Below are 26,064 nucleotides of genomic sequence, written 5' to 3'. Positions count from 1 at the left end.
TAAGTTTATTTTGACTTCCTCTTGTATAGTCTTAGGTTTCTTGCTCCTCAATGAGTGTAAATCTAGACCCCTTTCTGTTTGGAATGGAGTATGGCGCTATCGAGTCCCTTTTCTGGGGTCTCCCTTTCTTTCGTTTCTTTCGGCGTTCCTCAGTGAGACATGCGAATAAAAGGTATGGCGTCCAATACGACAAACCACACCAATTAAATAGTTCATGTCTCTAAATACCATTGATCGACAGAAAGGATGTTGATTAGTTGACTGTGAGACATGGTTTCACGTCAGCCTTGCAAAGGGTTGTGTTCATCAAACCCAATCCCTTGATACTTGGCTCTTGCCTCCCTTGCTTCGAGTCCCTATTTCCTGTCAACAACAAAAAAATGTCGTGATTTCAATTTTTCTTCTTTTCGCAATCGTAGAATAATTTCCTAGAATCTAATTCTCGCGTTGCTGCGAAGTTGGGTATACAAGATGGGTGTAGCGTCAACACTCATGTCGCGATTCTGCAGGATCTTACCACCCGTTACCATCATCACGATATGCTTCTACTTCCTCATCAAGCTCTCCCTCGTTTCCAACACAGCGGTTCCCAATCCCGAGAAATGGAAGAATCACGCCTTGGATTTTGTTGAAGAAGACGAAGAGGGTTACACCCCGACATTCGAGACGACTGCCATCCCAACACCTCGTCAGACCTCGGCAGCGCAGATCGAAGATCTTGAGAATAAGGGAGAGATTGGAGACTTTGCTGATGATGATGAGTTCCTTCCATTTGTCGATATTGAAGATGATGGGGATTGGGATGAGGAGAATCTTCAAGAGATGAGTGGTGGGAAGTATGAGAATGAGACCGTTGATGATGGTGGCGACTGGTCTAGGTTCGCTTACATTCAGTACGTAACGAACGAGGATTATCTTTGCAACTCTGTCATGATATTTGAGGCGTTGCATCGGTTGGGAAGCAAGGCGGATCGACTGTTGATGTATCCGCAGGAGATGCTTGACCCAGAGGCCGAGTACGCAAGCTCGCATGGTGGAAAGCTTCTCATCAGAGCAAGGGATGAGTATAACGTCACTCTTCAGCCCATTGAGATCCAACACCGCGATGGACAAGACGGTACGTTCATCACAATGTCCAACTTACAATTGTCTTCTGACTTTTCTCAGAAACCTGGGCCGATTCCTTCACCAAGCTCCTCGCCTTCAACCAAACCCAATACGAACGCGTCCTCTCCCTCGACTCAGACAGCACCGTCCTCAAACACATGGACGAACTCTTCGAACTTCCCCCTTGTCCCGTCGCCATGCCCCGCGCATACTGGCTCTACAACGACAACCCACCCAAGAAGATCCTCTCCTCGCAACTAATGCTAATCCAACCCGACGAGGTTGAGTTCGAGCGTATTGTCCAAAAGATGAATAACATCGGACCAAACGACTACGACATGGAGATCGTTAACAGTTTATACCTTGACAGTGCTCTTATTCTGCCTCACAGGAAGTACGATATGCTCACCGCGGAGTTTAGAGCCAAAGATCATTCAGCGTATCTTGGCAGTGAGAGGGAACAGTGGGATCCTAACGCTGTGCTTAACGAAGCCAAGTTTGTGCACTTTTCGGACTGGCCTGTGCCAAAGCCGTGGATCAATGATCCTGAGGTGAGATTACAGAACCAGCCAGATTGTGCTACAAATGAGACGACCTGTGCGGAGAGGGAGATCTGGAATGGATTCTACACGGATTTCAGGGATAACAGAGAGGTAAGTTTGATGATTGTGCAGTTTGTGAACTTGGTTTGCTGACAAGTTGCAGAGAGTCTGTGAGTCGTTTGGAACGCAGAAATGGATACATTGGAAGAGAATGGCGAAGAGGACTATGTGATTGTTCATGTACGCGTAGAGATACCATGGGGCGATTAGTGTTTGAAGTAACAAGCGAAATAAAACAAGTATTATGAATGTCAATGACAGTTTGCAGTTGATGTTTATGAGTGGCGCTGGTCATAATAGCACCGAGGCAAACATATAAGTGGGAGGACCAAGTAAAAGCACACTTTTCACCAATAAGGGCAAACAGAATCACATAACTGAATCTCACCACAGGAACAACACCCTTTTTATGACAGGTGAGTTTACTATGCTTGGTGCTGATGCCAGAAACGGACAGTTTGCCAGCGCTCGTCAGGCAGCTAATGAACTATGAGCCTGGCTTTCCGAATAGATGGTGAAACCGGGGCCTTGGGCGATGAGCAGTGCAGAAAGCTTGACGGCCAGAGTCGATATACACTACAGCCTATTGGGTTCAGTCTTGCACTCCCTCTCGAGGGAAGATGGAAGCATAAGGATAGGATCATCTGGTCAGTGAAGCTGCTGTTGTAATTCTCAATAGACCATCGTGGGTAAGAGAGTGTTGGTGTTGTAGGGACACCTAGTAGGCCCCCTGAAAGGCCACCGACCGAAAGGCCAGAGGAGCTGATATAGACAACGCATGAAAGAAGACTCGTGGAAGAAAGACCAAACATGCTATATTCGCTGATTGCGGACATCCCATTCTGTTTGCATTCTGCGCACTACTGGGTTTGTAATAACAATTGCCTAGAGATGTTAGGTAGACCTGTTGCCTCCTCTATTGCTATTTGCTATGTTTATTAGTTATGTTCACATATTTCCTTAGATTCAGCTCGCCTATAGAGCAATCCTAAGGAACCTTCTAGAAGTCTAGCTGGGCTATATAAGCCTCAGCTTCTTCCAAGCTAGATAGATGAATCAAGTTGCTTCTTACATCTCAATAGATTACACGCCTGGAGTGTTATACATAATGTTTACTTCATTTATATACTATAGAGAGGTCTTACTATAGACAGGGTTCCCTGAGCCTTTGGTTTAGTCTAACAGAGGGAGTATATTGTTGACTCTGTGGCCAGATATTCGCTCAAGGGGTCGATATATCTTCAGCAGCTCTTCTTTCAGGCAGCTTTGTCCAGCCGATCATAATTAAGCGTGCACATCACTTCAGATGAATCGAGTGAGTCTTGGCTGTACTTTTTAGTTTTAAATCGTATATCGATCTTTCTTCCCTCTCGACTCTCAGTCCTACCAAGGCTGAGGTTAAAGAAGCTGATAAACGCGTAGCAGAGCACTTGGCCAGCAAGGCGAGGTCCGCCAAGCCTCTGGCAGACATTCTAGAAGAGGAAGCCGCTGCCGATGGCGACGAACCCGACGATGCACATGACAATGGACCGACCGATATCGACGACGATGCCCAAGAAGCTGAAGAGGCTGAAGAGGCCGAAGAGGTCGAAGACAGCAACTTGGGCCTCCCCCATCTTCGGACCCGAGGAAAGCGCAAGGTAGAGCCTCAAATTGTACCAAGACTGGCGAAGAAGAGCAAGCCGAACCCTCTAGGGCTGCCCTTTTCAACTCACCCTAGCCTCATATATATATTTCGCCCAGGCATAGCCTCTTGTCCCGTCGCTACAGTTCAAGAGATCCGACAAGAGAAGATGCATACTTGCAACAAATGTCGCAGAGGCGGGAATCCTCATTGATGGTGTTGTTTACGTGGTTGGTAAGTCATCTTCTTCTTATCCTCTGCCTCCATTAATCTACCACCTTCAGTGAATAAGGCCGGATCTCTATTGGCCTCTGGCCACTAACAACACTGATAGATACTGGCCTGGTAATGCAGCTGGGATTGACCTGGCGAAAACTGCTATAGGTTAGCGGGACGCCTCTGACCATCTCTCTACGAGATCTCATCTCCCCTCTGCTGCTTATATGGAGAGCCTTTGATATATAATGGGATCCAGTCATCAAGGATCTTGGCTATCTCCCGGGCCTCTACTCTGAGAAGTATGGCCCAATGTCTGAGAACAATGACATTAATGGCAGCAACACTCACGGGATTTTCCATCCATCCTTCATGGGTGAAACCCCCCCTCCTGGTCTGCTGCGCTTAAAGGAGGTGTGGGAGAGGGACAAGGCCGCTATCTGGATGCTACATCCCGACATATACCGCGCCGCCGGCCAGAGGCACCACTGGGGGTCAAACCTCTCCCTCTGGGTTGTCCGCCCCATCTTTCACCCTCGACTGGGATGTGATATCCTGACAAAGAAAACCATATCTAAAGCATCAGCGCGGCTGCTTGCTGGGCGCGCCGGCCGCTCCAGCCCAAGGACCTGTCATCGAATGTACACTAAGAAGGATTTTTACGAGATCTTTCTTCCTTCAACACCACCCGCTATTCTCAAAAGTGACCTGGCAGAAATGGTGCTGCTACTCAAAGCTCTCGGCTTTCACGATGTCGTAAACTTCGACTTTGTTGACCCTCCCCATCCGGAACCCATCTTCCGTGCGTTTGAGGATCTCTTTTGGATGTAAGTACCAACACCTGACTTGTGAACTTTGCTGAGACAGATGCTCAGGGGCTTTGTTGACGAGGATGGCTCAATTACGATCAAAGGCAAGATGGCCGCAAAACTACCATTCCACCCGGCTTGGTATAACACTTTTTCCGAGGCGTTGAGCTTAGGATGCAGTGACGAGATGGTCACAATCGCTGCGACAGAGAGCACCCAACAGCCGATGTTTCTTCCCCCACAGCCTTTTCGTTATACGAGGGACCTGGCTCACCGACGCTTCCACTGTCCAGTGTCGGATCAGATGAGTCTAATGAATGCATTTCATTCTTACACCAGAGCCAAAAGTCGGTTCCAGACTCTTATGGGTAAGGCCGCTGCTGATAAGGCTGTGGACGAATGGTGTGCGCACGGATTTCTCAGCCGAGATGTTCTGGAGGAGGCGATCAGACTACGGAAGCAATTGAAAGAATTCTTCAAGAGCCTTTTCGATCAGGAACCTACCGTTTCGGACTTCCTGAGTTCCGAATACGACGTCAACATCGGCGAAGCACTGGCTCGCTCGTTCTTTCACCGCTCCGCCATCCGTGACCCGGGTGGCTCAAGCTGGTACAGGGCTGTCCATCCTCATAGCAGCCTCGTTGGAAGTAGCCATAAATGGGTCGTCTATGGTGGTTTTTCTTACAGCGCCTATCAACACCTGTCTTCAGTCACAGCTGTTGATCCGGAAGTATGCTAGCTTCGACTAGACTATGTAAAGTGCGAGAAGTGAAACTGGATTTAATAATTTCATTGAGGTGAAAAGGAATGACTTTTACTATTGCTACTTCGTCCCTGCAGCCAGTATCAACTTGTCTGTCACCTGTCCTGCATCGTCACACCTTTACATCCCCTTCTTCACCCTCTCAACCTCCTGAACCTTCTCAAAAGCCCTCTTCGTCAAAACAACACTATGCACCACACAGACCGTCGGGATAACAATCCAAATCGCATTACAGAAAACATAATACATGTAAAAGTAAAACTGCTCCGGGCGACAGTACACAATACTATGAACAATCTCGTTGAAGTAGCAAGTGCCGAAGTACAGCACATCACCATAAAGCTGTCCAACGCTGATGATCAGCTGGATCGGGTGTCGCAGAGGATGTTGCTTGACGATACTCCACGCGCAAAAGAACGACATGGGACCCCAGAGGAAGGCGGTTATGGCCTCCATGGGGACGAGGAAGGAATCTTGGGTGAGGTAGCGTGAGTCGGAGAGGGAGTATTCTTTCCAGAGCTGGGCGAAGAGGAATTGTCTGTTGGAGATGTCGACGAAGTTGACGACGTAGTAGCCTGATCCATTAGCACAATCATCCACCAGGTGATAGGAGGGGAGGGCATACCCTCGAAGAACAAATGGATGCAGCCGCAGAGGGCAAACCAGAGTGTCATGAACATCTCCGTCTTTGACAGCTTTCGACGAGATTGTTGGATCAGCGACAGAGTTACTCCGAGAATGGCACTTGCGCCGACGACGAAGGATGCTACTAGAGCGCGAGATGATAGCGTGTTGGCGGCATATTGAGGAAGGGCTGCGTTCAATGGCCAAAACGGATGAAGGGGGATTTTGGCTGTTGCGTTGACGCTTTCGACGAGAGTGTCCATTTTGTCAGTATCTGCTGTGCAAGAGTTGAAGTGAGGTTGTTGTTGTTTGTGAGACGAAGCTGAGTCCGCCTCTTTTAAATACTCCAATCATCTTGTAGGTACATCAGCCATTCACCACAGCCTTATTCCTTCCCATCCCTCCACCCAAACATCTTACACCGTTTACAGTGAGTGGAGGCTTGGCAACATCGGAAACTCCAGATCCGCCATCGAACCATTTCCATCCCCACGACAGAAGGATTATCTACAAACTCTCCCATTGGTCAATCTCGAATATCATCGGGAAAAATAAATGGGAAGCGGGAATCTCGGGGTCCGTTTGGTGATCTTGCATCTTCAGATGCGAATACGAACGCGTCACTCGAATACGAAAAATGTCGATACGCTTACTCAGTAATGGTTCTACCCAAACACCACAGTCTCAGACTTGACTTCTCCAAAAATCCCAACATCATCGCCTGAGCTCATTATAAGCGACAGCTCAACCCTCTTCTCAACCGTATCAACCATAACCAACGTTTCCCTCATCCTCATCCTCTCTGGAACTCTCTCTATACCCGCCCAACTCGTCTTCGCAGGAATATCCTCCGTCTCCGCCCACATCTCCCAAGGAACATCCTCCATAGCTTCTAGAGGAGAAGCCAAATCGCTAGGAAAGTACTTTTGTCCTTCCATCTCCATTATGCGCTGACCTACTGCTGCTGCACCGTCGCTGTGCCACATTCCTTCTTGCCGCTTGATCTTGTAGAGAAAACTGATTGCGCGACGACGCAGCCAGGGATGGCGGCAGCGCTGGGCGACCATGAACGCGGGGACTATGAAGCCTGATTCCAGGGAGAGCGGGGATTGGACTTGGGAGGGTGGTGTGTTGGACCAGAGTGTTTCTGCGAGTGTGAGGATGCGTTCGTAGTGGCCTAGGTATCGGTCCCATCGTGTTTCTGGGCCGAAGGCGCCGCCTGATAGGAACATTCGTAGCATCGTGTGGTACAGTCTGATGGACACGGCGCCTGTTTCGTCGTGGGGATTCGGGTGCTTCTTCTCGAACTGGGCCATCTTGTGCTCCCACGAGGCAAGGTCCTCCATGGTAAGATGCAGCATCACGAGGTCTTTTGCTGCACCCTCTTCATCTCCTGGGACCGTCGTCTCAGACAGCATCATAAGTCTTCTCATCATTCCAAGCAGCGCCGTTCCAGCTTGTCCATAGCTCTCTATCTCTGCAGTCTTCATGTACTCATCGATCCACACTGTTCTCGGCGCCAACTTATAAGGATACGGCGCTGATGAATCAGAAAATGTCATAGCCATTAAGTCCAACCTTGTCAATATCTCTGCAGCGCCTGACGTCTCGGACCCATGCCCTGCTTGACTTAGCAGCCGATGACCAGCCATGATGTGGACTTGACTTTCGGACCACCGGCCCATCATGTTTGTCACTGACAGAAGCGCAAGACTCAATGCGAGCAGTTGTGTTGGATCTTTCACATCTCGCGCACACGTTATCGCTCTCCCATAGTTCTCGTTTGCCTGCGACCACAATTTCTCACCGCTGTGATACCCACGACCTTGCCAGAACAACTCATGCCGTTGGTGCAGCGCCCCCAGAGCAAGAGTAGCGTGCCATACTGCTGGTTCAGAATGCGCCAGTTGTAGTAACTCCCTCGTCCAGAACTGCGACGGTATAAATGATGCAGTCGATGGAGCAGTTAATGTGCGAAACACATCGAACAGCGTTAAATTCGTCGGTGACGCTGAACGGCTTCTGTCCCGTGGGTACTGAGATAAAGCTTGTGAGATCGGTCCAATCACTGACATCTGACGCGCTGCTTCTGCAAGTTGACGTCGTGTGACCGTTGAATCCTCAGGGAGATATCCATCGCATTGTCGTTTAGAAATTGAACATCTTTGACACGATGGTTTCGCCAAGTCGCATTTCACACGACGAATGCTGGCCCCATTAGTTGAGCCCCCCTTCAACTACCGCGGAACACCAAGACTTACCGACATGTAATGCACCCATTCCCTGCTTTTCTTGGCATTTTCTTTTAGTAAGAGGCTGAAATTGTTAAACAAAAAAATTGAGATTACACGCTGGGCTGACGCATTTGTATATATTTCATCACCTGCACAGCCACGCATCGCCGTGAAGTGGGCTATGAGCCAGGATCTGACATTGAGTCACTTTTATGCGACGTCATATTTAAGGCTGTGTTAAGCATAAGTGCATTGTGAAGGTTTCAAGAGAACGCTTCAGACTTGAAATCCTTGCCACAAGAGCCCAAAATAGATTTATTAGAGAGCATGCTTCAATTGATCTCAGATAGCTCAATTGACCTGATCACTAACGATTAAAATCCCAAATGTTCTCCCGTTTCCTCGAAGTGGCCGTGATCTGCGGTCCAAATTGGCTCAGCCCTACCCGCCCGCCTGGAGCAGGGGTCGAGGTGGATGTGTCTCCCGTGCCTCCGTACAAACTCACGAAAATCGGAACGCCTCGTGGATCCAAGACGCTATCTTGATTTGACTGGAGGCATTAATAAGTGCAACATTAGATCTTTACTTTCTGCCACACTAATCAGAGCTGCACAACAATAAGAAAAGTTTCCACAAGGCATTTCGAATCTCGTGAGTGTCTAGGGTATTTTGCGTATTGAAGCATAAACTGTTTTTCTCTCCACAAACCAAAAGACCGTTACAGGTTGAAAGCCTTGTAAACTTGCAAAGCCCCCTCAATAGACTGCACCAGTCCAAAGAATACTGTCAAGACAAAAACAAGAATCGCGACCCAAAACGTATACCACTGGACTCCATTCCTTCGATCGTGCCACCATTGCCGGAGAGTACGTGGCCGAGATTCATCAAACACTTGTTTCAGGATAACCAAACGGTCGTGCCAATAAGTAAACTTCTCAATTTGCCGTTCATATGCATCTAGTTGCCCGATCTCGATCAATCGAGTATCGAGGCCGCGCAAAGACGCTTGGGCTTGGTACCAGGCTCTAGTATCCCTATCCCACTTGGGAAATAGCAGGGCCATCGTTTTCAGGGTCTCTTCAATCAACTCTTGTGAAAAGAGCGTTGTGTCGCTGTAAGCTGCATCAAAATCACGAATCTTCCTCTCTAAGGCGGCTGTAACTCACCTTTGTTGGCGCTGCAGAAACGAAGCATGATGAAACACTGCCACTGCCTGATCGTCTTTCATCAGACGGAGATGGTCAGCGAGGTTGTTGGTCCAAATAACTTCTATCCCCGATATCTTGGCTAGATTGTTGGCGTTGAATATCCTCTCGAAATTTACTTTACTATGCCCAAGGACCGGCTTCTTTCCGAACCGCTCTGTGACCCATTGCTTCAAACTGCCTGTAACCCACTCTATCTGTCTAGATCCCGAGTAGGCAAAAGGAAGGTTGCCGAATTCGACCATGAGAAGGATGCGAGCTGCAAGATCAATGGAATGGCTACAACAAGCATCGCTATCGGGAAGACTGCAGGGCATTAACAACTTCTGGTGGATTTCTTCCCGTGTGCGGGAGCTTCTCAAAAGCTGAACGATCGCCATGATGTCTGCGTGAGTTGCCAGAGGCGTATGGCTACCGCCTTCGTGGAGCGCGATCAGTTCGCACTGTTGGATGTAGTACTTGAAGTAGAACTTGAGGTCGGATTCAACTTCTGAGCGAGGGGTATCCCACAAAGCAGCGGCTATGGCCTGTTTGGCCGGGCCAGAAAGAGCAGTACGGATGAGTGTCAGGTCGAGCATGGTTACGAGGCTAGATGGTTTTTGCTTTCTTACTGCGTGAGGCCTGTATTTATGGACTTATCGCTCGATGAGGCTGAACCCGGTATGCCAAATCTGTTGGAATACTTGTGAGACTCGCCCTGTCCTCGGTGGTGCACGCCCGCTGCATCATGCTGGACTACATCATTGGTTCGACACCATTCTATCTTGAAGCCGGGCCTCCAAATGCTTGCTGCACCGCCACTACATGCTGGGAGGTGCCATCCTATTGGATCATCTCACTCGCATAGCCCTTGAAAAAGGCGTCGTCTTCACTTTTGGTCTTGCTGCATATCAAAACTACACACCACAGCAATATCAATGATATGCGGGGTAATGTCAGCTGGCATTGATAAAGTCAGACGTGGGCTCTTTTCCTGTTGATGGCTCTGGCGACTTGGGATCTTGTGTTAGCCTTCTTTATTTTCTCCCCCAGTTTCTGCCGCAAATGATGCAAGATGCCATTCCCTAGAATCCTGAGGCTTCAAGATGACAAATGGAATAATCCTGAAGACTCTATAGGGACTTTCATCGGATACCTGCGTGGTGGCCGGTATCGCTGCTGGGAAGCAGCTGGTCCTGCTCGTCAGGCGTTCAGGGAATTGAGCCCAGATATCAAAGATTTTCTTGAGACTTCCGGTATACCTCCTTCTGATGTCGTGTCGTGGTCTATCTATATGATCGGGCATAACGAAAGCAACGCAGCACCAAAGCTCTTGATTTGCTCCACGGATGCGAAGACGCGCAAGGATATCAGGCAACTCATCAAAGACAGTAAGATTATGGACAAATACCCCGGCATAGGAATCGGGGACGTTTCGGCACTTCCTGACCGCCCTGTCATTAAAGAACTATCCCGAGAGGCTATCGAGGCTCTCCTCCCTTTTGGTTGTGATGTCGATGGAGCAGTTGTGGCCGACGGATCAGAACCGGCATTGGGGAAGCGAATATTCATCGTCAACCCAAATGACTTCTCCTTACGCCCAGCAACAACCGGTCCGATCATCTTACAAGATGACAGGTGCTACCAGCTAACTGTTGCGCACGTATTCCGACACAAGAGGGAGCTCGACCGTTCATCCAGCCAGCAAATGGCTGAAGATGACTGCGATTTTGAGGGCATGAGTGACGATGAAGGAGATGAAGAAAACCAACGTGATGAAATTACAAGCAAAGGAAGTGCAACATCGGGAGAGATTGATTCCGACAAAGCATCATTCGAGGCCAGCCTCGATGCTTTCTCTCTTGACAAACACCCGAGTTCCAGTTCCGAAGGGCTCTCGAGCGATCACTTAGATAGCGGAAACGATCCACCGCTGAGTGTCGAGGTCCCAGAGGAGAATCCCGGTTTCGGTGAAATTGATGTATCTCAGCTTCAATTCTTTGGAAGATTAGTCTTGAGCTCCCTAACTGGAAGTAATCCATCGCTAGATTACGCTCTCATTGAGACCTCAAGGATACCAGAAGACGCACAGAAGTCGTCCACGGTCACAGACTCTGTGGTCTCGAATATTGGCGAGATAGAGTCAGACGACATCAGAATTGTTGCTATGCTATGGCCATATTGCACAGTCGAAGGCCGACTAACTGCCACGCCGTCCTATATTCGCCTTCCTGGACAGCGTACCTTTCAAGAAGTCTACCCCATACGACTAGGTAAGCCTTTGCGTGATGGAGATTGCGGTGCCGCAGTCTATGGCAAAGCCGATAGCCGCTTTTATGGTCACATAGTTGCCGGGGGCCCTGGGACTAGCATCGCCTATGTTGTTCTAGCTGGGGAGATTTCCAGAGATATTCAGGCTCGCTCTGGTTTTGGTCTTATATGGATGCCGCAACAAGAGGGGCAACAACAACACTCAGAGGATAATTTGCAGCGCAGTACAGGATCACACCCTGACTCAACCGCCTCCGAGGTATCGTCGATCAGACACCTTGGTACTTGGGAACCGGAAGAGCCACAAGGTGACTGGCATCTTAGGTCCATTGAGGTCCAGCAAAAACCCAACTCTCAGCTATCCCAAAGCACGTTCATCAATTCCCGACCTGTGCCCGAACACAAGACAGGATACCATTACAGTGGAAAGAATGACGAGGGAAAGCTCGCAGACTCACAGCCCCCTCTGGACTGGTCAACTATTCCAGGCGCTTCCTCAGGACCTCAAACACGCAGGAAAAACACAGGACCAACTGCTTCCCTAGGACAACAGTTTCGTTGGCCCCGAACTATCACATACGCTTCTCCTGCTTCAGGTAAACTGCCTGAGCGTCAAACCAGCCATTCAGCAGACAGTAGCAATTACCTATTACCAGGAAGAATCAGATCCGGTTATATGAGTCACTTTTCGAGTCACACGTCACCAGCTACTGTCCACCCAGCAGAGTTAACTGCAGGCCTCTCACTGGAGGCGTCCGTTGATATAACACAGGGGGTTCGACGCCGGACTCGTAATCTTTCGTCTTCGCTTTCTCATAGCGAGCCAAGCTCATCAGGTGCACAGCGCGATGAGGTAGCAAGTTGCCTCATACGCATATCAGTTCTACCTCGAGAATTCGAAGATGCTTGCGAAACCTGCATCTTCTGGTTACTCTCCCCGGAGAAATTCTCATCAACAGAGTGGCAGGAATGTCGCAGCCGCAAAGAGGGAATCTCCCATATTATCTCGCATGCCATCGCTCACCACGGGCTCATTCGTGGACGTGACCCTCAGTATCCAGCTCGCAAATACTTAGCAAGCTGCCAGAGCTCTGATCCATTTGTGAATATGAAAGGCGACTGCGTGAAATGCAGTTCCTTGTCTGAATGGAATGAGGCAGACTTTGCGGACTTTACGCACCATGGTGTTGTTCTTTGTTTGCGTTGCTGGCAAAGGTTCGACAAGAAGGAAATGAACGAGCATCTGGCTGGACCCTTGTGTGACTTCAGCGCGGAACATCCAAAAGCCAAGAAAGTATGGATTTTGTACACCGCATTTTGCTCTGAAACTCTGATGCCCAGCAAGCCACCTGAAAGCGTGGCGCAGCAAGAATCGCCCTATCAGCGTTATCCGCGAGAACTTCGTAAACGTCGACAACAAGAACTGGAGCCCAAAGGCGAGATATCACCCTATCAGAAGGCTGCTATGGAGAGGAACACAGACTATAGGAGTGCTGACGGGAGATATATGTGACGAGGTGGTCCAGAAGTATTTGTCTCTTATCACTTTCGAAAGAATAAGAGAACTTGGTTCCGCCTGTATGATGCTTTTCTAGGCGTTTGCCTGATTGTGTTGTGATGGTTCAGACACCTTCATTACTCTATTGCACTTACTTGTTGACTCAACTGGGCGAATGACGTACCATGAATCATGAGGCGATTCATTTTGGATACGAATATTTTACATGTTTACTTCCCTTTGCACAGCTATAACTACGAGGCAGTCCTCTTGCATCCAGTCACATCAACATACAGACTCAAGATTCAAAGCAGTTCGTCATTCATAAATGGGTATCAAGTTCTATAGTTCACTCTCCTTCTCCTTCTTCTTCGCCCTCAAAACAGCCGCATGCTGCTTCGTATGAAACTTCACATCATCCGGATACAGCGGATTCCACACAGTATTACACACCTTGCACTCCGAAAACGCTGCTTGCGTCGATAAATTCAGTGTCGTCTGTACAGTTGGTGTTTTCACCTTCCCTCTCTTTCCAGATTTCGAGTCGTTTGTGCTCACTTCGCGTTTTAAAGAGCTCTCTCGAGCAGCGGGTCGAGTAGATTTGGTGCCAGAGTCTTCGGCTTCTGTGTCCTCGCCTTGCGTATCATCATCTCCTGTGTTCTCGTCGTCTAGTAATGGTGTTGATGTACCGCGAAAGCGTAATAAGCGTGGTTTCTTTCGGGGTTCTATCCTTGGGGGTTGTGGTGGTGAGGATGGGGGCGTTGATTCGGGTTGAGGCTCGTCGCTCTTTGGACTGGAGGTGACTGTAGACGATGGAGGTACAGGTTTGAAGAAGTTCAAGATTGATCCTTTCTTGACTGGCTCGGCGGTAGGTTTGTTCGTTGTTGTCGATTCAAGTGCATTCTTCGCCTCCTCCGTGACCTCTTTGAGCGGCGACGTGTCTGTGCCTTTCGAAGATATTTCAGCAGCTGTGACTTCTGTTGATACCCTTCGTTTCTTGGTGTTTGGCTCTTTCGGTGGGTCGTCTCGAATATTCCGTTTGCCGTATGTTCGTAATGGTTTGACGCGCGATCGCGGGACCGATGGCGCTGGACTTGCACACCTGATTGAGTCAGTACATCTTCACTGACACAATAAAAACTTGAGAATCGTACATTCTGAGGGTATGCACTTTAATAAAGTGTCATGCTGTCAGTCATCAAACAGAATTATTGTTGCTGTCGCGTAGGGATGCACGTAAACAAGCCGCTCTGCAGTACCGTATAAAGCGTCGGAGGAGTACAAATGTTATATACAGTTGATATGAGAAAAAGACAGCGGAAGAATGAAAGAAATAAGTTAAATGAATAAATAATGGACGAAGTGTTGACCTCGAACTTAAGGCTGGCCGAGGAGAGAAATCAATTAAAGTGATAGAAGCCCCACTGGACTGGGAAGACGCGTCTCAACGCGTTTGGCGCGCAGTCACATGTCTCCCGAACCATGATATCACCGCCATCATGGCTGCTACCAAAGGCCCGTGCTTTCCAGTTGCTCGAATCACGATCGCGATGCTATCGAGTCAAGAATACGGCCATATCGAGTTTGTCAATTGTTGCGAACAAACCTCGATATCGATGCGAATATGGCACTGCCATTTGAGAAGAAATCAGGCTTGCACGCCGTTCCTCGGACAATGACGTCCTCATGCTATTGTAATTAAATATTACACTATTACGGTATATCCTCGATCATGTCTCAACCTTCGCTTCTGTCTTTTCGTTTCCTCACTCCCATTCCTCCATCCTATCTTCTTCCCAATCAGAACACTCTTTTCATTCTTCATCCTTCCCAAGCACCCAACTCTTCAACAACCTACCCTAACCTCCTTTAACCCTTGCCATGTTTCTTCCTCCCCTGGTCCATCTTCCAAAATATACGCATTATACACCACGACCTCCGCAATAGCAACAAGAATACTCCCCCCCATCGTCAGAAACATACGTGCCGGCAGACTCCACCACCGCGCCGTAACCCATAATGTTCCCGCGACGCCGGCGATGCTGACGAGGAAGTTGATGATCAGCGTGATCTGCTTGTGCACTTCTTCCATCGCCACGTCATCGTCGCCGAAGTCTGATGCTGATGTTGGTCGGTTTGCGGCGGCGAAGGAGGCGGTGATGGAGGGGAAGTGGTCTTTGAAGGTTTCGTGTTGGGGAGGCGGGTTTATCATTCGTTCGTAGGAGCGGGCTTCTTCTTCGCGGCGGAGACGGGCCATGAGGGCTTTGTATTCGGGGGACTGCGGTTGTCAGTATGAGGAATGGGGAAGAGGGGATATGAAATGGCTTACGGGCTTGGGTTTGGGAGGCGGAGGAGGGATGTAGACGGATGCGCCGCGGAGGAGTTGTTCGAGGGTGAAGTTTGAGTTGCCTTGGGCTTTCAGTTGTTTCCAAAGATCAATTATTTGGCCATGCGACATGGGGTTTCCAAGTTTCGGGTCGTCCAAGGTAGGTTCATGGGTGGGCTGTTGTGATTCTTGTTCCTCTGTTTCGTCGTGATCTTCGATTTGTGGTGTTTCTGCAGCTTCGACAATCGACAACGCCTCCAGGATAGAGGACGTCATTGTGAGTAGCACCATTTTGTCCAGTAACACTTTTCGTGCAGATTATCGTGTTCAAATAACCGGTACAAGCTCAATAGTGGTAAAGTCGTCGTGAGCTGTTATTGATGCTTAATTGAAACGTATCAAAGGCCAAAGCTTGATCAACAGGCATCTACTGTACTATTTCCAGGCCAGTTCCGTAGCGACTCATCCGCTGACACTTAGCTCAACGGCCCCATACCCAATCCGGCCAATCACACTCCCTCCCTCGACGGCCTGCTACCGGCTGCTGGCCGAACGGACCCGCAATCCCCCCGGCTTAGCAGAACCTGAACACAGCTAGAGCTGGAAAAGTTTAGAGAATCGGATCAATCGAGAATCCAGCAGCCATTGATCAAAATTTCCCTCGCCATTGAACGATCTCGAAATCTACCCAAATCCGCCTACGAGCCGCCCGGACAAAGACGATAATAATTTAAACGAATGCCGTTATAACACTCGATTTCACTCATCTTTGGGAATTTATCCATATAGCGACGCTACGATGCTCCGTCCGGGGGCCTCGGTGGTGCGCGGCACTATGAACAGACAGGCCTTGTGGACAAGGACGAGCGCTGCTGCTCCGGCTTGCGCTCTGTGCAGACAATTGACCGTCAGTCTATCTCCCTCGAGGATACACAGCGCTTCGTTGCATACTAGTCCTCGAAGGGACTCGGCCTGGGGTGCGGCTGTTCAAGTCGCTTCCAATGTTGTCAGCAATGTCGTCAAGAAGGCTTCCAAGGATGCAATGCATGTCGATCCTCTGCGGACCGTCGCCAAAGAGATGAAGTTCCTCACGGGCAACATTCGAAAACTTCTTGGGTCGGGTCATCCTTCGCTTGACCGTGCTGCCAAATATTATACCCAGGCTGAGGGCAAGCATGTCAGACCATTGATTGTTCTCCTCATGAGCAGAGCTACATATCTCTGCCCAAAGAGTCCTCCTACGGCTCCTATAGTTACTCACCGTGGCGTCGACACTTCGATATCGCCAGCTCAGATCCTCGCCGATGTGAACCCCTCTGCTCAGCCTCTATCATCCCTCGAACAAGAAGTCCCCGATGCAAACTCCGATATTCTGCCCAGCCAGCGACGACTTGCCGAGATCACGGAGCTCATCCACACGGCTTCTCTTCTTCACGACGACGTTATCGACCACTCTATCTCTCGACGTGGTTCGCCCTCGGCAAATCTGGAGTTTGGCAACAAGATGGCTGTTCTGGCGGGTGATTTCCTGCTAGGCAGGGCATCCGTTGCGCTGGCTCGTCTTCGAAACCCAGAGGTTGTCGAGCTGCTGGCTACTGTTATCGCTAACCTCGTGGAGGGCGAGTTCATGCAGCTCAAGAACACAGAGCGGGACGAGAGGAATCCCAAGTGGTCGGAGGAGACCGTCACATACTACCTGCAAAAGACGTATCTCAAGACCGCATCCCTTATCTCAAAGTCTTGCCGAGCTGCCGCTTTGCTGGGTAACACGGATGCCGTGACAGTCGACGCCGCTTACTCGTACGGACGAAACCTGGGGCTGGCTTTCCAGTTGGTAGACGACCTTTTGGATTATACACAGAGCGGATCAGATTTGGGTAAGCCTGCGGGGGCAGATCTGGAGCTGGGTCTTGCGACGGCACCATTGCTGTTTGCCTGGAAGCAGATGCCGGAACTCGGAGCCCTCGTTGGCCGCAAGTTTGCGCAGGAGGGTGACGTACAAAGGGTAAGTCGGCTGCATTCCCTTTTGGCGAATCACATCTGTTGGAGATAATCCATGCTAATAGCGGTATAGGCACGTGAGTTGGTTCTTCAGAGCGACGGTATTGAGCAGACGAGGGCTCTTGCGCAAGAATACGTGGATAAAGCTATTGCCTCGATTGCGGAATTTCCCGAGAGCGAGGCTAAGGACGGATTGATTGAGATGGCGCATAAGTCGCTCAAGCGACAGAAGTAACGGATACACCTACATCAAGGAGATGAAAAAGGCGGGATAGACGCCGTGTACGAATATCACATCACATCGCATCACATTTATTTTTTTCATGACAGACGGAAGACGAGAGATGAAAAGCAACATTTTGGTCAAAAAGTCATGGGAGGGATTTTGGTCAGACGGGTGTACTGTATGGTTGTGCTTTAGACTCCCTTTGTTACAAGAACGAAAACGTCTAGACGGGGCGGACAGCAAAGTGATGCATGTATGATTATTACCTGTTTCTTACTTACTTACTGTACTTGAACGTTTGTCATAAGAGGGCGTGGGAGCTTGGCAAGGGAGTTACAAAGATGACGCTTTAGACTTTTTGGTAACCGCGGGTATTGAGGGAGAAATGTGTGTATGCCGAGCTGAAACTTGTTGTTTTGATCGAGTAATAGCCCATGCTCGTGATCGAGTAATACTCGCTGCGATGATGGAGTGTTGCCGAATTAGGTGATCGAGTAATCCTCAGTTGGACCTTGATCATGCACTTCCGCGGGGCCAACAACACGACAATGGGCTTTTTCATCGAGTAATGAAAACGTGTTCTGCAGTCATTCGGCCTCCAACACGAGAAAAGCTGCTCTCGTAGACCCCGAATAACCTCAGTCCACCGAAGAAAGGGATAAAAAAACGAAAACTAGCGAATTCATCCGAGGCCTCACTTACCTATCCCACGATGGCATTACTCGATGGTTACTCGATTCAATCACCATCGGCGTAAACGGTTCAGTGTCTGATTGGCCAGGCGGACGTCGGCAGTGTCCGATGGACCCTGAAATTCTCGATTTTTCGAGGTTCGATAAGCTAAGCTTTTCTGTAAGTGGGACCTGAAAGCCGGGAACTGGGATCAGGAACTGAAGTTGAGATGAGGTTTTGATCGAATAATGAATTCGATCATGTTCCCCGAGCCGAGAAATCTCGTTAAGAGCGAGGCCATTCCCGGATCCTGGGGGTGGCTTTTTTCCCCTTCCCTTTCTTTTCTCCTCTGTAAACTGAGTGAACCAATTGTCTCTCCCTCTTTGATAAGGAAATTCTCCGATCACTCGATCTTAGCCTGTGCTTCTTATCTTGGTGTCCCTCTCATCTGACGTTTTTGTCTTCTTATCTTTGAAGACTGGACAACCCCACCAATCCCGTGCTCAGCCCCTCCATCAAGTGTAGAGATAAGAAGGATAAGGAGAACGAGTAAAGACCTCGGCGAGAAGCACGAGGACGAAAAGGGATAGAAACTAGGATTCCCCGGATTTTTTGATAAGCTGTACAGAGTAGCTTTATCTTTGTCGTTCGAGATTGAGTTTCATCCTCTTTCTTTTTTTCCCTCTCTTTATTCTTCCCCTGTTTGGTTCATCAACCGTTGTTTCTGCCTATCATGACAACTTCAAACGCTGAGCAATACCCTGAGGGTCCTCTCTCTGTCCTCGTCTCCTCTCGGGTCGTCGTCACTCTTCCTGATGACTCTCTCGCTATCACTCCCGCTTCCATTGTCGTCAGCCCCATCACCGGAAAGATTATCTCTGTCATCCCCGAAGTCCTCCCCTCAACAAGCTTCCCTGCTGGTACTGAGTATGTCGACCATACTCCCAAGCTTCTCCTGCCCGGTCTCGTCGACGCTCATGTTCACTTGAACGAGCCTGGTCGTACCGAGTGGGAGGGTTTCTGGACTGGTACCCGTGCTGCAGCCAGCGGTGGTGTCACTACTGTTGTTGACATGCCGCTAAATGCTATTCCTCCTACGACCACTCTTCATGGGTTTGAGGAGAAGTTGAGGGCGAGTCGGGGACAATGCTGGGTTGATGTTGGGTTCTATGGTGGTATTATTCCGGGTAATGCTGATGAGCTGAGACCCCTTGTCGAAGCTGGCGTTCGAGGGTTTAAAGGATTCTTGATCGAGTCTGGTGTAAGTTCCCTTCTTTGTTAAGTTGAGCCGTAAGCTGACATTCATAGGTCCCCGAGTTCCCTGCTGTATCATCCAAGGATATCGCCCTCGCCATGGAGACTCTCAAGGACAGCCCTACTACTCTCATGTTCCACGCCGAAATGATCCCTCCCATTACTCAATCCGTCGGTGATGACGTTCAGACCTCAGAAGCTCCCCTCGCTCCCACTGGTGAACTCACCGCATACAAGACCTTCCTCGAATCACGACCCCCTGCTTTCGAAACATATGCCATCGAGGAGATTCTCAGCCAAGCCTACATTGCTCCCTCGCTACACCTTCATATCGTCCATCTGTCCGCTACCCAGTGCATTCCTCTCCTCAAGGCAGCTCGCAAGGCAGGCATCAACATCACAGCTGAGACTTGCTTCCACTACCTCGGTCTAACGGCTGAGGAGATTGAGAAGGGCGACACTCGACACAAGTGCTGTCCTCCCATCCGAGAGGGCAAGAACCGCGATGGCCTTTGGGATGAGCTCGTCGCTGAGGACTCATGCATCAAGACTGTTGTGTCGGATCACTCACCCTGCACACCTCAACTCAAGCTCCTCCCTCAACATCTCGACGCCGACCGACCCAGCATTCCCCACAACGACTCTGGTATCGACATGACACACTCCGCAACCCAGAAGGCCGAGAAGGAGCGCGGTGATTTCTTCGCAGCCTGGGGCGGCATCTCATCCGTCGGTCTTGGTCTTCCCATTCTTTACACCGCCGCCAAGAAGCGCAGCGACTTCTCCAAGACACCCAGCATCACCGACATTGTTCGTCTCTGCTGCCAAGCCACAGCCGCTCAAGTCGGTCTCTCGCACCGCAAGGGCGCTATCAGAGTCGGTATGGACGCTGACATCTGTGTCTTTGACGATGCAGACGAGTGGACGTTTTCACAGGGTGATATGCGATGGAAGAACCGCTGCTCACCGTGGGAAGGTCATCAGTTTACCGGTCGTGTGAAGGAGACATGGCTGCGTGGAAACAAGGTATTTGAGCTCGGAGCGGCGAATTCTGGATTCGTGGCTGGCAAGCCTTTGGGGGAGAGCATCACAGAGAAGCGAACATTTTGAAATGATTGACGATGAAATATAGCATTAAGGGCGTTAGCGGATAGAATTGTATTTATCTATGTATGTCTTGGGGTTTTGTGTTTTTCTTATTGAATAGCATGAGTAATGAAATTGCAGATTGATGAGATTGTGGCGTCATTGGATCGTGTTTTATGTGCATGTGAGCTTTTGATGCGTCTTGAGTGTAGCACGAAGAAAGATGATTTGGAGAAATTGTGGGGTTGACGATGCATTCATTATTTGGTGTGAGGCATTTGGAGGTTCTACTCCGACCTATGAAAGCAATTAATTGTTATATTGACGGAATGAGAAGAATCGAGACCACGATCTAGATGAGCAATGTTCACAACTTCACCAAATTGAGCAGCTCCTTAGCTACCTCTCTTAGCTTCATCCCCTCAGTCAATCTCACGATCTCGAGTCATTGCAATTTCATTCCACAATATCAATCGCATTATCCAATTCAACACTCTTATTAGCTACCCCGTATATCATTTTTAAGCGGCTAAAGATTACCGCATCATCATGCTATACGAAATAAACCTTGACCTCACGAAAATCGTTAACGAGCTCGCTTAAGTCGCATCGAATATTAAGAAAAAAAAAACCTCGGCGTAGGCAAGAGAGATGGTTGCATCGTTTAGCAGCCGAAGTGGCACGCCAAGCGCTAGACATGTTTTCTTTGGGGCATGTTAGCGAAAGTTCGTTTTTACCTTTCAGGGATCATGGGGGAGTGATAAGCGAGGTGTAAGTGGTATTGATCATGAACTACGTAACTCTACAGTGAGATTGACTTTCTGAGGGGTTCATTGGGGGGGCTGCTGTGCTTATACTGAAGGAGTCTCACACTGCCATCCTCTATGACAGTGAGATATAGCCTGGTATTATTTGTATATAGAAGCATGTGAAGTAACGACCTCCCTCTTTAATCCACTCCTTGCTCGGAACTGACCAACTCCGAAATGTCTTTCCTCTCCACGTCAGCAACAGCAACAATGGCACCCCCCACCAACGCATTTCCACAAATCACACGCTTCTCCTCTCCCCTTCTCGATCAATTCTCTCGGCCTAGACCCTTGCCCCCGCAACCTCGCTTCCATTCCCCGATCCACACCCATCAAAAGACCTCACCCGACTCTAGAACAAACCCAGCGAATCAGGCAAGCTTCTCGGGTATTAGCCTTGGAAGCTCGTCTATACATACAGACTTGACCATGAATTGCCTCTTTGGGACAGTGACCGTTGGGTCTTATGCGGTGGATTTCTCGTCGAGTGGTTATTGTCAGATTTCGCTTCTTGTTCCTCTTCTTAAAGCCTATTCTACTGGGCGCCATAGATTTCAACCAGCCTGAATACTCTGAATAATAAGCACCAAGTTACTGTTCAAGAGACATAATGTCCCGGGCTTGGACTAACAGATAACATTTTATCCTTGATCGCGCTTACGACAAAGAAACGCAGTCATGTCGCATCATGATCCCGACGTTGAAAAGATGGATAGAACCAGTTCGCCGGATCTTTCGATAGATCCTGGTATTCACCATATTTCCGGAGGCCATCTTTCTCTCGACGATGTCAAAGCCGTTCATGTTCAGCTTCACAACCTGGCTGTGTCAGTTGACACTGCGCCGTCATGGCTTGCGCCCTCGACATACGGTGATTTGTTCTCCTCAAAGTTCAGCACCGCTCCAAAAATGAAGCCGTTACTCAACGCCGTAAACGCCGATCTTGAGCCTGGAACTTTAACGGCTATTATTGGAGGTAGTGGCTCAGGAAAGACAACGCTGCTCAACACAGTCGCTGAAAGAGTGTTGAGTTCGAGATTAAGTCAAGAGGGAGTTGTGACGTTTAATGGAAAAGTTGGTGTTCATAATGTTCGTGCTGCGTACGTTATGCAGCAGGATATTCTGCTACCCACACTCACTGTCAGGGAAACGTTGCGATACTCAGCTGATCTCCGCCTTCCACCATCAACAACCGCCGAAGAACGCCACAGAGTTGTTGAAGAAGTCATCCTCGAACTTGGACTAAAAGAATGCGCCGATACACGGATTGGTAACTCGCAGCATCACGGATGTTCAGGCGGTGAGAAGCGACGAACAAGTATCGGTGTTCAACTCCTCGCCAACCCATCAGTCCTCTTCCTCGACGAGCCTACGACCGGTCTTGACGCGACGAGTGCATACCAACTCGTACGAACGCTCAAGACCCTTGCGCAAAAGGGGCGCACGATCATAACGACGATTCATCAACCGCGCTCTGAAATCTGGGATCTTTTCGACAATCTCATCGTTCTCACGAAAGGCAGCCCTGTTTTCTCAGGCGCTATCAAAGATGCCGTTCCTTGGTTCGCAGACCTGGGTTTTCAACTTCCGCCCTTTGTTAACCCTGCTGAGTTCATTATTGATATCGCGGCTGTGGATAATCGCACTCCTGAGTTGGAACAAGAGACGTCTGCAAAGGTGGAGAGGTTGAAGGGTGCTTGGAATGAAGAGACGCTGAAGAGACATCGTCCTCTTGATAGAACGGTTGATGTTGGGGATGGGAAGAAGAAGGATAGGAAGGCGGAGGAGCATGCGGGTTTTGTGCGACAACTCACTGTTCTTACAGATCGTACTCTCAAAGTTACGTATCGTGATCCTCTCGGTATGGCAGCTACTCTCACCGAAGCTATCTTCATGGGTCTTGTCTGCGGGTACTTATTCTTCGATCTCGGCCGCGACCAAGCCGGTATTCGCTCTCGACAGGGTGGCCTATACACAGCAGCCGGTCTCCAAGGCTATCTAATTCTCATCTTCGAAGTCTACCGCATGACATTCGACATTCCCACCTTCGACCGCGAGAACTCAGAAGGATGCGTCGATGCCCTCCCATTCGTCCTCTCACGAAGAATCGCACGCATGGTAACAGAAGATGTCGCTGCGCCATTTCTCTTCTCGGTCATCTTTTACTTCATGGCCGGTTTCGATCGTGATGTCGAAAAGTTCTTTACATTCTTTGCGATCACGTTGTTGAATCAGTACATCGCTGTTACATGTGCTATGACGTGTGTTGCGACGGTTAGACACTTTGCTGGAGCGAGTGTGATTGCAAATCTGGTCTTTACACTACAGAGCATGGCTTGTGGGATGTTCATCAATGTGAACAGTCTGCCTGTCTATGTCCGATGGCTCAAGTGGCTTACTTACACGGTATGATCCTACACTCACCCCCAGATCTAATACTAACATGTGTAGTTCTACGTGTTTAGCGCGTACTGTGGAAACGAGTTCGAGGGGAGTTTCTACGATTGTCCCTTCGGCGACGAATCCGACCCACGCTGTAAACAGTACACGGGCTCATACGTGATGGCATCTCTCGGCTTCCCCAAATACTGGACTGCCAAACCTATCCTCGTATGCCTCGCCTTTGTCGTCTTTTTTGTGGTGTTATCAGTCATCGGACTTCATATTCTCAAAGTCGAAATGACGATTGCTCGCGCTCGTGTCTCGGATACCGATCTTTCAGCTGGAAAGGAGAAGATGACTGCACGATCTGTCGCCGACGTTCGAGCCATTGACCTGGAACTCAACCAATTCTCGCTCGCTTTGGATAAGAGAACTCAGTTGGGGAAGAAGTTGCCGACAAAGACGATTCTTAACCCTGTAAATGCGACGTTCAACGCTGGAGTTCTGAATGTGATCATGGGTCCTTCGGGGAGTGGAAAGACATCGCTTCTCAACTCAATGGCTCTAAGACTACGGAACTCAGTGGGTACGAAATATCGACCAGCTGGGAAACTCACTTTCAACGGCGCTGTTCCCTCAGATTCGGTTATTCGATCAGTCTGCTCTTATGTCTGTCAAGATGATGATGCGTTGCTGCCATCGCTTACAGTTCGTGAGACGCTTCGCTTCGCAGCTGGTCTTCGCCTACCCTCGTTCATGAGCAAAGAGGAGAAGAACCGTCGGGCAGAAGATGTACTGTTGAAGATGGGTTTGAAGGACTGTGCTGATAACCTCATTGGCGGCGAACTCGTCAAGGGTATCTCTGGAGGAGAGAAACGTCGTGTTTCCATCGCAGTACAAGTCCTCACTGATCCTCGTATTCTTCTCCTGGACGAACCGACATCTGGACTGGATGCTTTTACCGCGAATTCTATCATGGAAGTCCTTCAAGGTCTCGCTAACGAAGGCCGTACTCTCATTCTTACCATCCATCAAGCTCGATCCGATTTGTTCAGGGAGTTTGGAAATGTGTTACTTTTGGCGAGAGGTGGCTCGCAGGTTTATTCTGGTCCTGGAAAGGATATGCTTGGATATCTTGCCCGTCATGGATATGAGTGTCCGACACATACCAACCCAGCTGACTTTGCACTCGACATGATCACTATCGATCTTCAACAGGAGGGCAGGGAATTAGAGTCACGAAAGCGAGTGCAGAAACTAATCGATCACTGGAAGGAAGAGAGTTCTTTCACAAACGAAAAGCCAGCTGGTATACTAGAGGAAGTCACCAAAGATATCCCTGAACAACACAACAGCCAGGCCACAACACATCGCCGCTCCTTCAACAAAGCCAACCTCTCAACCCCCGCCGAACTCGGCGCCCTCATCCGCAAACGCGCCCCCATCACAACATCCCTCCCCCTCCTCCTCCACCGTGCCACCATAAACACCTACCGCCAGCCCGAGCTTATCGTCGCCCGCCTCATGCAAGTCATCGGTCTCGCCCTCGTCCTCGCCCTATTCTTCGCCCCCTTCGACAACGACTACTACTCCGTCCAGAACAGAATGGGCTTTGTCCAGGAGATTGGCGCGTTTTACTTTGTCGGCATGTTGCAGAACACGGCGATCTATCCTAATGAACGAGATGTGTTCTATAGGGAGGATGATGATGGTGTTTATAGTGTTCATGCGTTTCTTGCGGCGTATACGATTCTGGAGGTGCCGTTTGAGATTATCAGTTGTATGATCTTTGGTGTCTTGGGGGTTATTGCTGTTGATCTCCCGCGGACTGCGACGCTGTACTTTGTCTCGGTGTTTGCTTGTTTTGGAATCGTATCGTGTGGCGAATCGCTCGGTATCATGTTCAACACACTCTTCGGCCACACCGGTTTCGCCGTCAACATCATGGGCGTATTCCTCGCGCTGGCTAACACAATGGCTGGTATTCTCTCCATCGACATGCCAGAGCTCTTCAAAGCGTTCAACTACCTCTCCCCCATTAGGTACGGCACACGAGCTGTGGCGCCGTATTCATTGAGAGATATCACGTTCACGTGTAATGACGAGCAGAGATTGGAGAATGGAAAGTGTCCGATTGAGACGGGACAGCAGGTGTTGGAATTGTATAACTTTGATGTTGATCCTGTTGTTAATGTGGCGTGTTTGGCGGCTTGTGTGGTGGTGTATAGGTTACTGGCTTGGGGGCTGTTGAAGATTGCTAGGACGCATTGGAAGGGAAGGAAGAAGAGTGATGAGAGTGTGAAGAGATAGAGAGGATGACTAGTGATCAAAGACTCTGGATCAGGAGTCGAAATATAGGGGAAAATGCCTTCTGAG

At 49.4% G+C, this 26,064-nt stretch overlaps 10 protein-coding genes across 10 annotated transcripts; 6 read left to right on the top strand and 4 right to left on the bottom strand.

The window, feature by feature from the left end:
* The first annotated feature begins 373 nt into the window (after positions 1–373).
* Positions 374–1,980, top strand: FVEG_11624 (glucose N-acetyltransferase 1). The gene is made up of 3 exons (XM_018900948.1): positions 374–1,117; positions 1,168–1,760; positions 1,813–1,980. The coding sequence occupies exons 1-3, from the start codon at positions 472–474 to the stop codon at positions 1,879–1,881; spliced, it is 1,308 nt and encodes a 435-aa protein (XP_018759330.1). The 5' UTR covers positions 374–471; the 3' UTR covers positions 1,882–1,980.
* Positions 1,981–3,921: 1,941 nt separating this feature from the next.
* FVEG_11623 (hypothetical protein) lies at positions 3,922–5,097 on the top strand (the record flags this gene model as incomplete). The annotated part of the gene is made up of 2 exons (XM_018900947.1): positions 3,922–4,376; positions 4,425–5,097. 2 exons carry the CDS (start codon positions 3,922–3,924, stop codon positions 5,095–5,097), a joined length of 1,128 nt encoding a protein of 375 aa, XP_018759329.1.
* A 144-nt stretch (positions 5,098–5,241) lies between these two features.
* FVEG_11622 (hypothetical protein) lies at positions 5,242–6,008 on the bottom strand (the record flags this gene model as incomplete). Its single annotated transcript, XM_018900946.1, has 2 exons — positions 5,242–5,696; positions 5,747–6,008. The coding sequence occupies 2 exons, from the start codon at positions 6,006–6,008 to the stop codon at positions 5,242–5,244; spliced, it is 717 nt and encodes a 238-aa protein (XP_018759328.1).
* Positions 6,009–6,410: 402 nt separating this feature from the next.
* On the bottom strand, positions 6,411–9,762 carry FVEG_17062 (hypothetical protein; the record flags this gene model as incomplete). Its single annotated transcript, XM_018906330.1, has 4 exons — positions 6,411–7,676; positions 7,735–7,834; positions 8,702–9,091; positions 9,146–9,762. 4 exons carry the CDS (start codon positions 9,760–9,762, stop codon positions 6,411–6,413), a joined length of 2,373 nt encoding a protein of 790 aa, XP_018759327.1.
* Positions 9,763–10,238: 476 nt separating this feature from the next.
* On the top strand, positions 10,239–13,266 carry FVEG_11619 (hypothetical protein; the record flags this gene model as incomplete). Its single annotated transcript, XM_018900945.1, has 1 exon — positions 10,239–13,266. One exon carries the CDS (start codon positions 10,239–10,241, stop codon positions 12,945–12,947), a length of 2,709 nt encoding a protein of 902 aa, XP_018759326.1. The 3' UTR covers positions 12,948–13,266.
* Positions 13,223–14,308, bottom strand: FVEG_17061 (hypothetical protein). The gene is made up of 2 exons (XM_018906329.1): positions 14,087–14,308; positions 13,223–14,034 (listed from the first exon to the last, which is right to left on the bottom strand). Coding segments are annotated over exons 1-2 (762 nt in total). The 5' UTR covers positions 14,089–14,308; the 3' UTR covers positions 13,223–13,274.
* Positions 14,309–14,520: 212 nt separating this feature from the next.
* FVEG_11618 (hypothetical protein) lies at positions 14,521–17,390 on the bottom strand. Its single transcript, XM_018900944.1, has 2 exons — positions 15,262–17,390; positions 14,521–15,210 (listed from the first exon to the last, which is right to left on the bottom strand). Exons 1-2 carry the CDS (start codon positions 15,547–15,549, stop codon positions 14,779–14,781), a joined length of 720 nt encoding a protein of 239 aa, XP_018759324.1. The 5' UTR covers positions 15,550–17,390; the 3' UTR covers positions 14,521–14,778.
* On the top strand, positions 15,887–18,213 carry FVEG_11617 (hexaprenyl pyrophosphate synthase, mitochondrial). Its single transcript, XM_018900943.1, has 2 exons — positions 15,887–17,263; positions 17,333–18,213. Exons 1-2 carry the CDS (start codon positions 16,058–16,060, stop codon positions 17,492–17,494), a joined length of 1,368 nt encoding a protein of 455 aa, XP_018759323.1. The 5' UTR covers positions 15,887–16,057; the 3' UTR covers positions 17,495–18,213.
* A 288-nt stretch (positions 18,214–18,501) lies between these two features.
* FVEG_11616 (allantoinase) lies at positions 18,502–20,655 on the top strand. Its single transcript, XM_018900942.1, has 2 exons — positions 18,502–19,418; positions 19,466–20,655. The coding sequence occupies exons 1-2, from the start codon at positions 18,891–18,893 to the stop codon at positions 20,519–20,521; spliced, it is 1,584 nt and encodes a 527-aa protein (XP_018759322.1). The 5' UTR covers positions 18,502–18,890; the 3' UTR covers positions 20,522–20,655.
* A 1,329-nt stretch (positions 20,656–21,984) lies between these two features.
* On the top strand, positions 21,985–25,998 carry FVEG_11615 (ATPase; the record flags this gene model as incomplete). The annotated part of the gene is made up of 2 exons (XM_018900941.1): positions 21,985–23,712; positions 23,758–25,998. 2 exons carry the CDS (start codon positions 21,985–21,987, stop codon positions 25,996–25,998), a joined length of 3,969 nt encoding a protein of 1,322 aa, XP_018759321.1.
* Between the last annotated feature and the right edge of the window lie 66 nt (positions 25,999–26,064).

This window comes from Fusarium verticillioides, chromosome 7 (assembly GCF_000149555.1).
Source record: "Fusarium verticillioides 7600 chromosome 7, whole genome shotgun sequence".
Lineage (NCBI taxonomy): Eukaryota > Fungi > Ascomycota > Sordariomycetes > Hypocreales > Nectriaceae > Fusarium > Fusarium verticillioides.
The sequence above is the reverse complement of the archived record's forward strand: the minus strand, read 5'-3'. Positions and strand labels throughout refer to the sequence as shown.

Bases quoted from the DNA above. Each gene is read 5' to 3' on its own strand.
- FVEG_11624 (XM_018900948.1), top strand. From the start codon at position 472: ATGGGTGTAGCGTCAACACTCATGTCGCGATTCTGCAGGATCTTACCA. The intron at 1,118-1,167 runs GTACGTTCATCA...GACTTTTCTCAG, and splicing joins ACACCGCGATGGACAAGACG to AAACCTGGGCCGATTCCTTC. The intron at 1,761-1,812 runs GTAAGTTTGATG...GACAAGTTGCAG, and splicing joins ATTTCAGGGATAACAGAGAG to AGAGTCTGTGAGTCGTTTGG.
- FVEG_11618 (XM_018900944.1), bottom strand. From the start codon at position 15,549: ATGGTGCTACTCACAATGACGTCCTCTATCCTGGAGGCGTTGTCGATT. The intron at 15,211-15,261 runs GTAAGCCATTTC...TGACAACCGCAG, and splicing joins CGCCTCCCAAACCCAAGCCC to TCCCCCGAATACAAAGCCCT.
- FVEG_11616 (XM_018900942.1), top strand. From the start codon at position 18,891: ATGACAACTTCAAACGCTGAGCAATACCCTGAGGGTCCTCTCTCTGTC. The intron at 19,419-19,465 runs GTAAGTTCCCTT...TGACATTCATAG, and splicing joins GATTCTTGATCGAGTCTGGT to GTCCCCGAGTTCCCTGCTGT.
- FVEG_11617 (XM_018900943.1), top strand. From the start codon at position 16,058: ATGCTCCGTCCGGGGGCCTCGGTGGTGCGCGGCACTATGAACAGACAG. The intron at 17,264-17,332 runs GTAAGTCGGCTG...ATAGCGGTATAG, and splicing joins AGGAGGGTGACGTACAAAGG to GCACGTGAGTTGGTTCTTCA.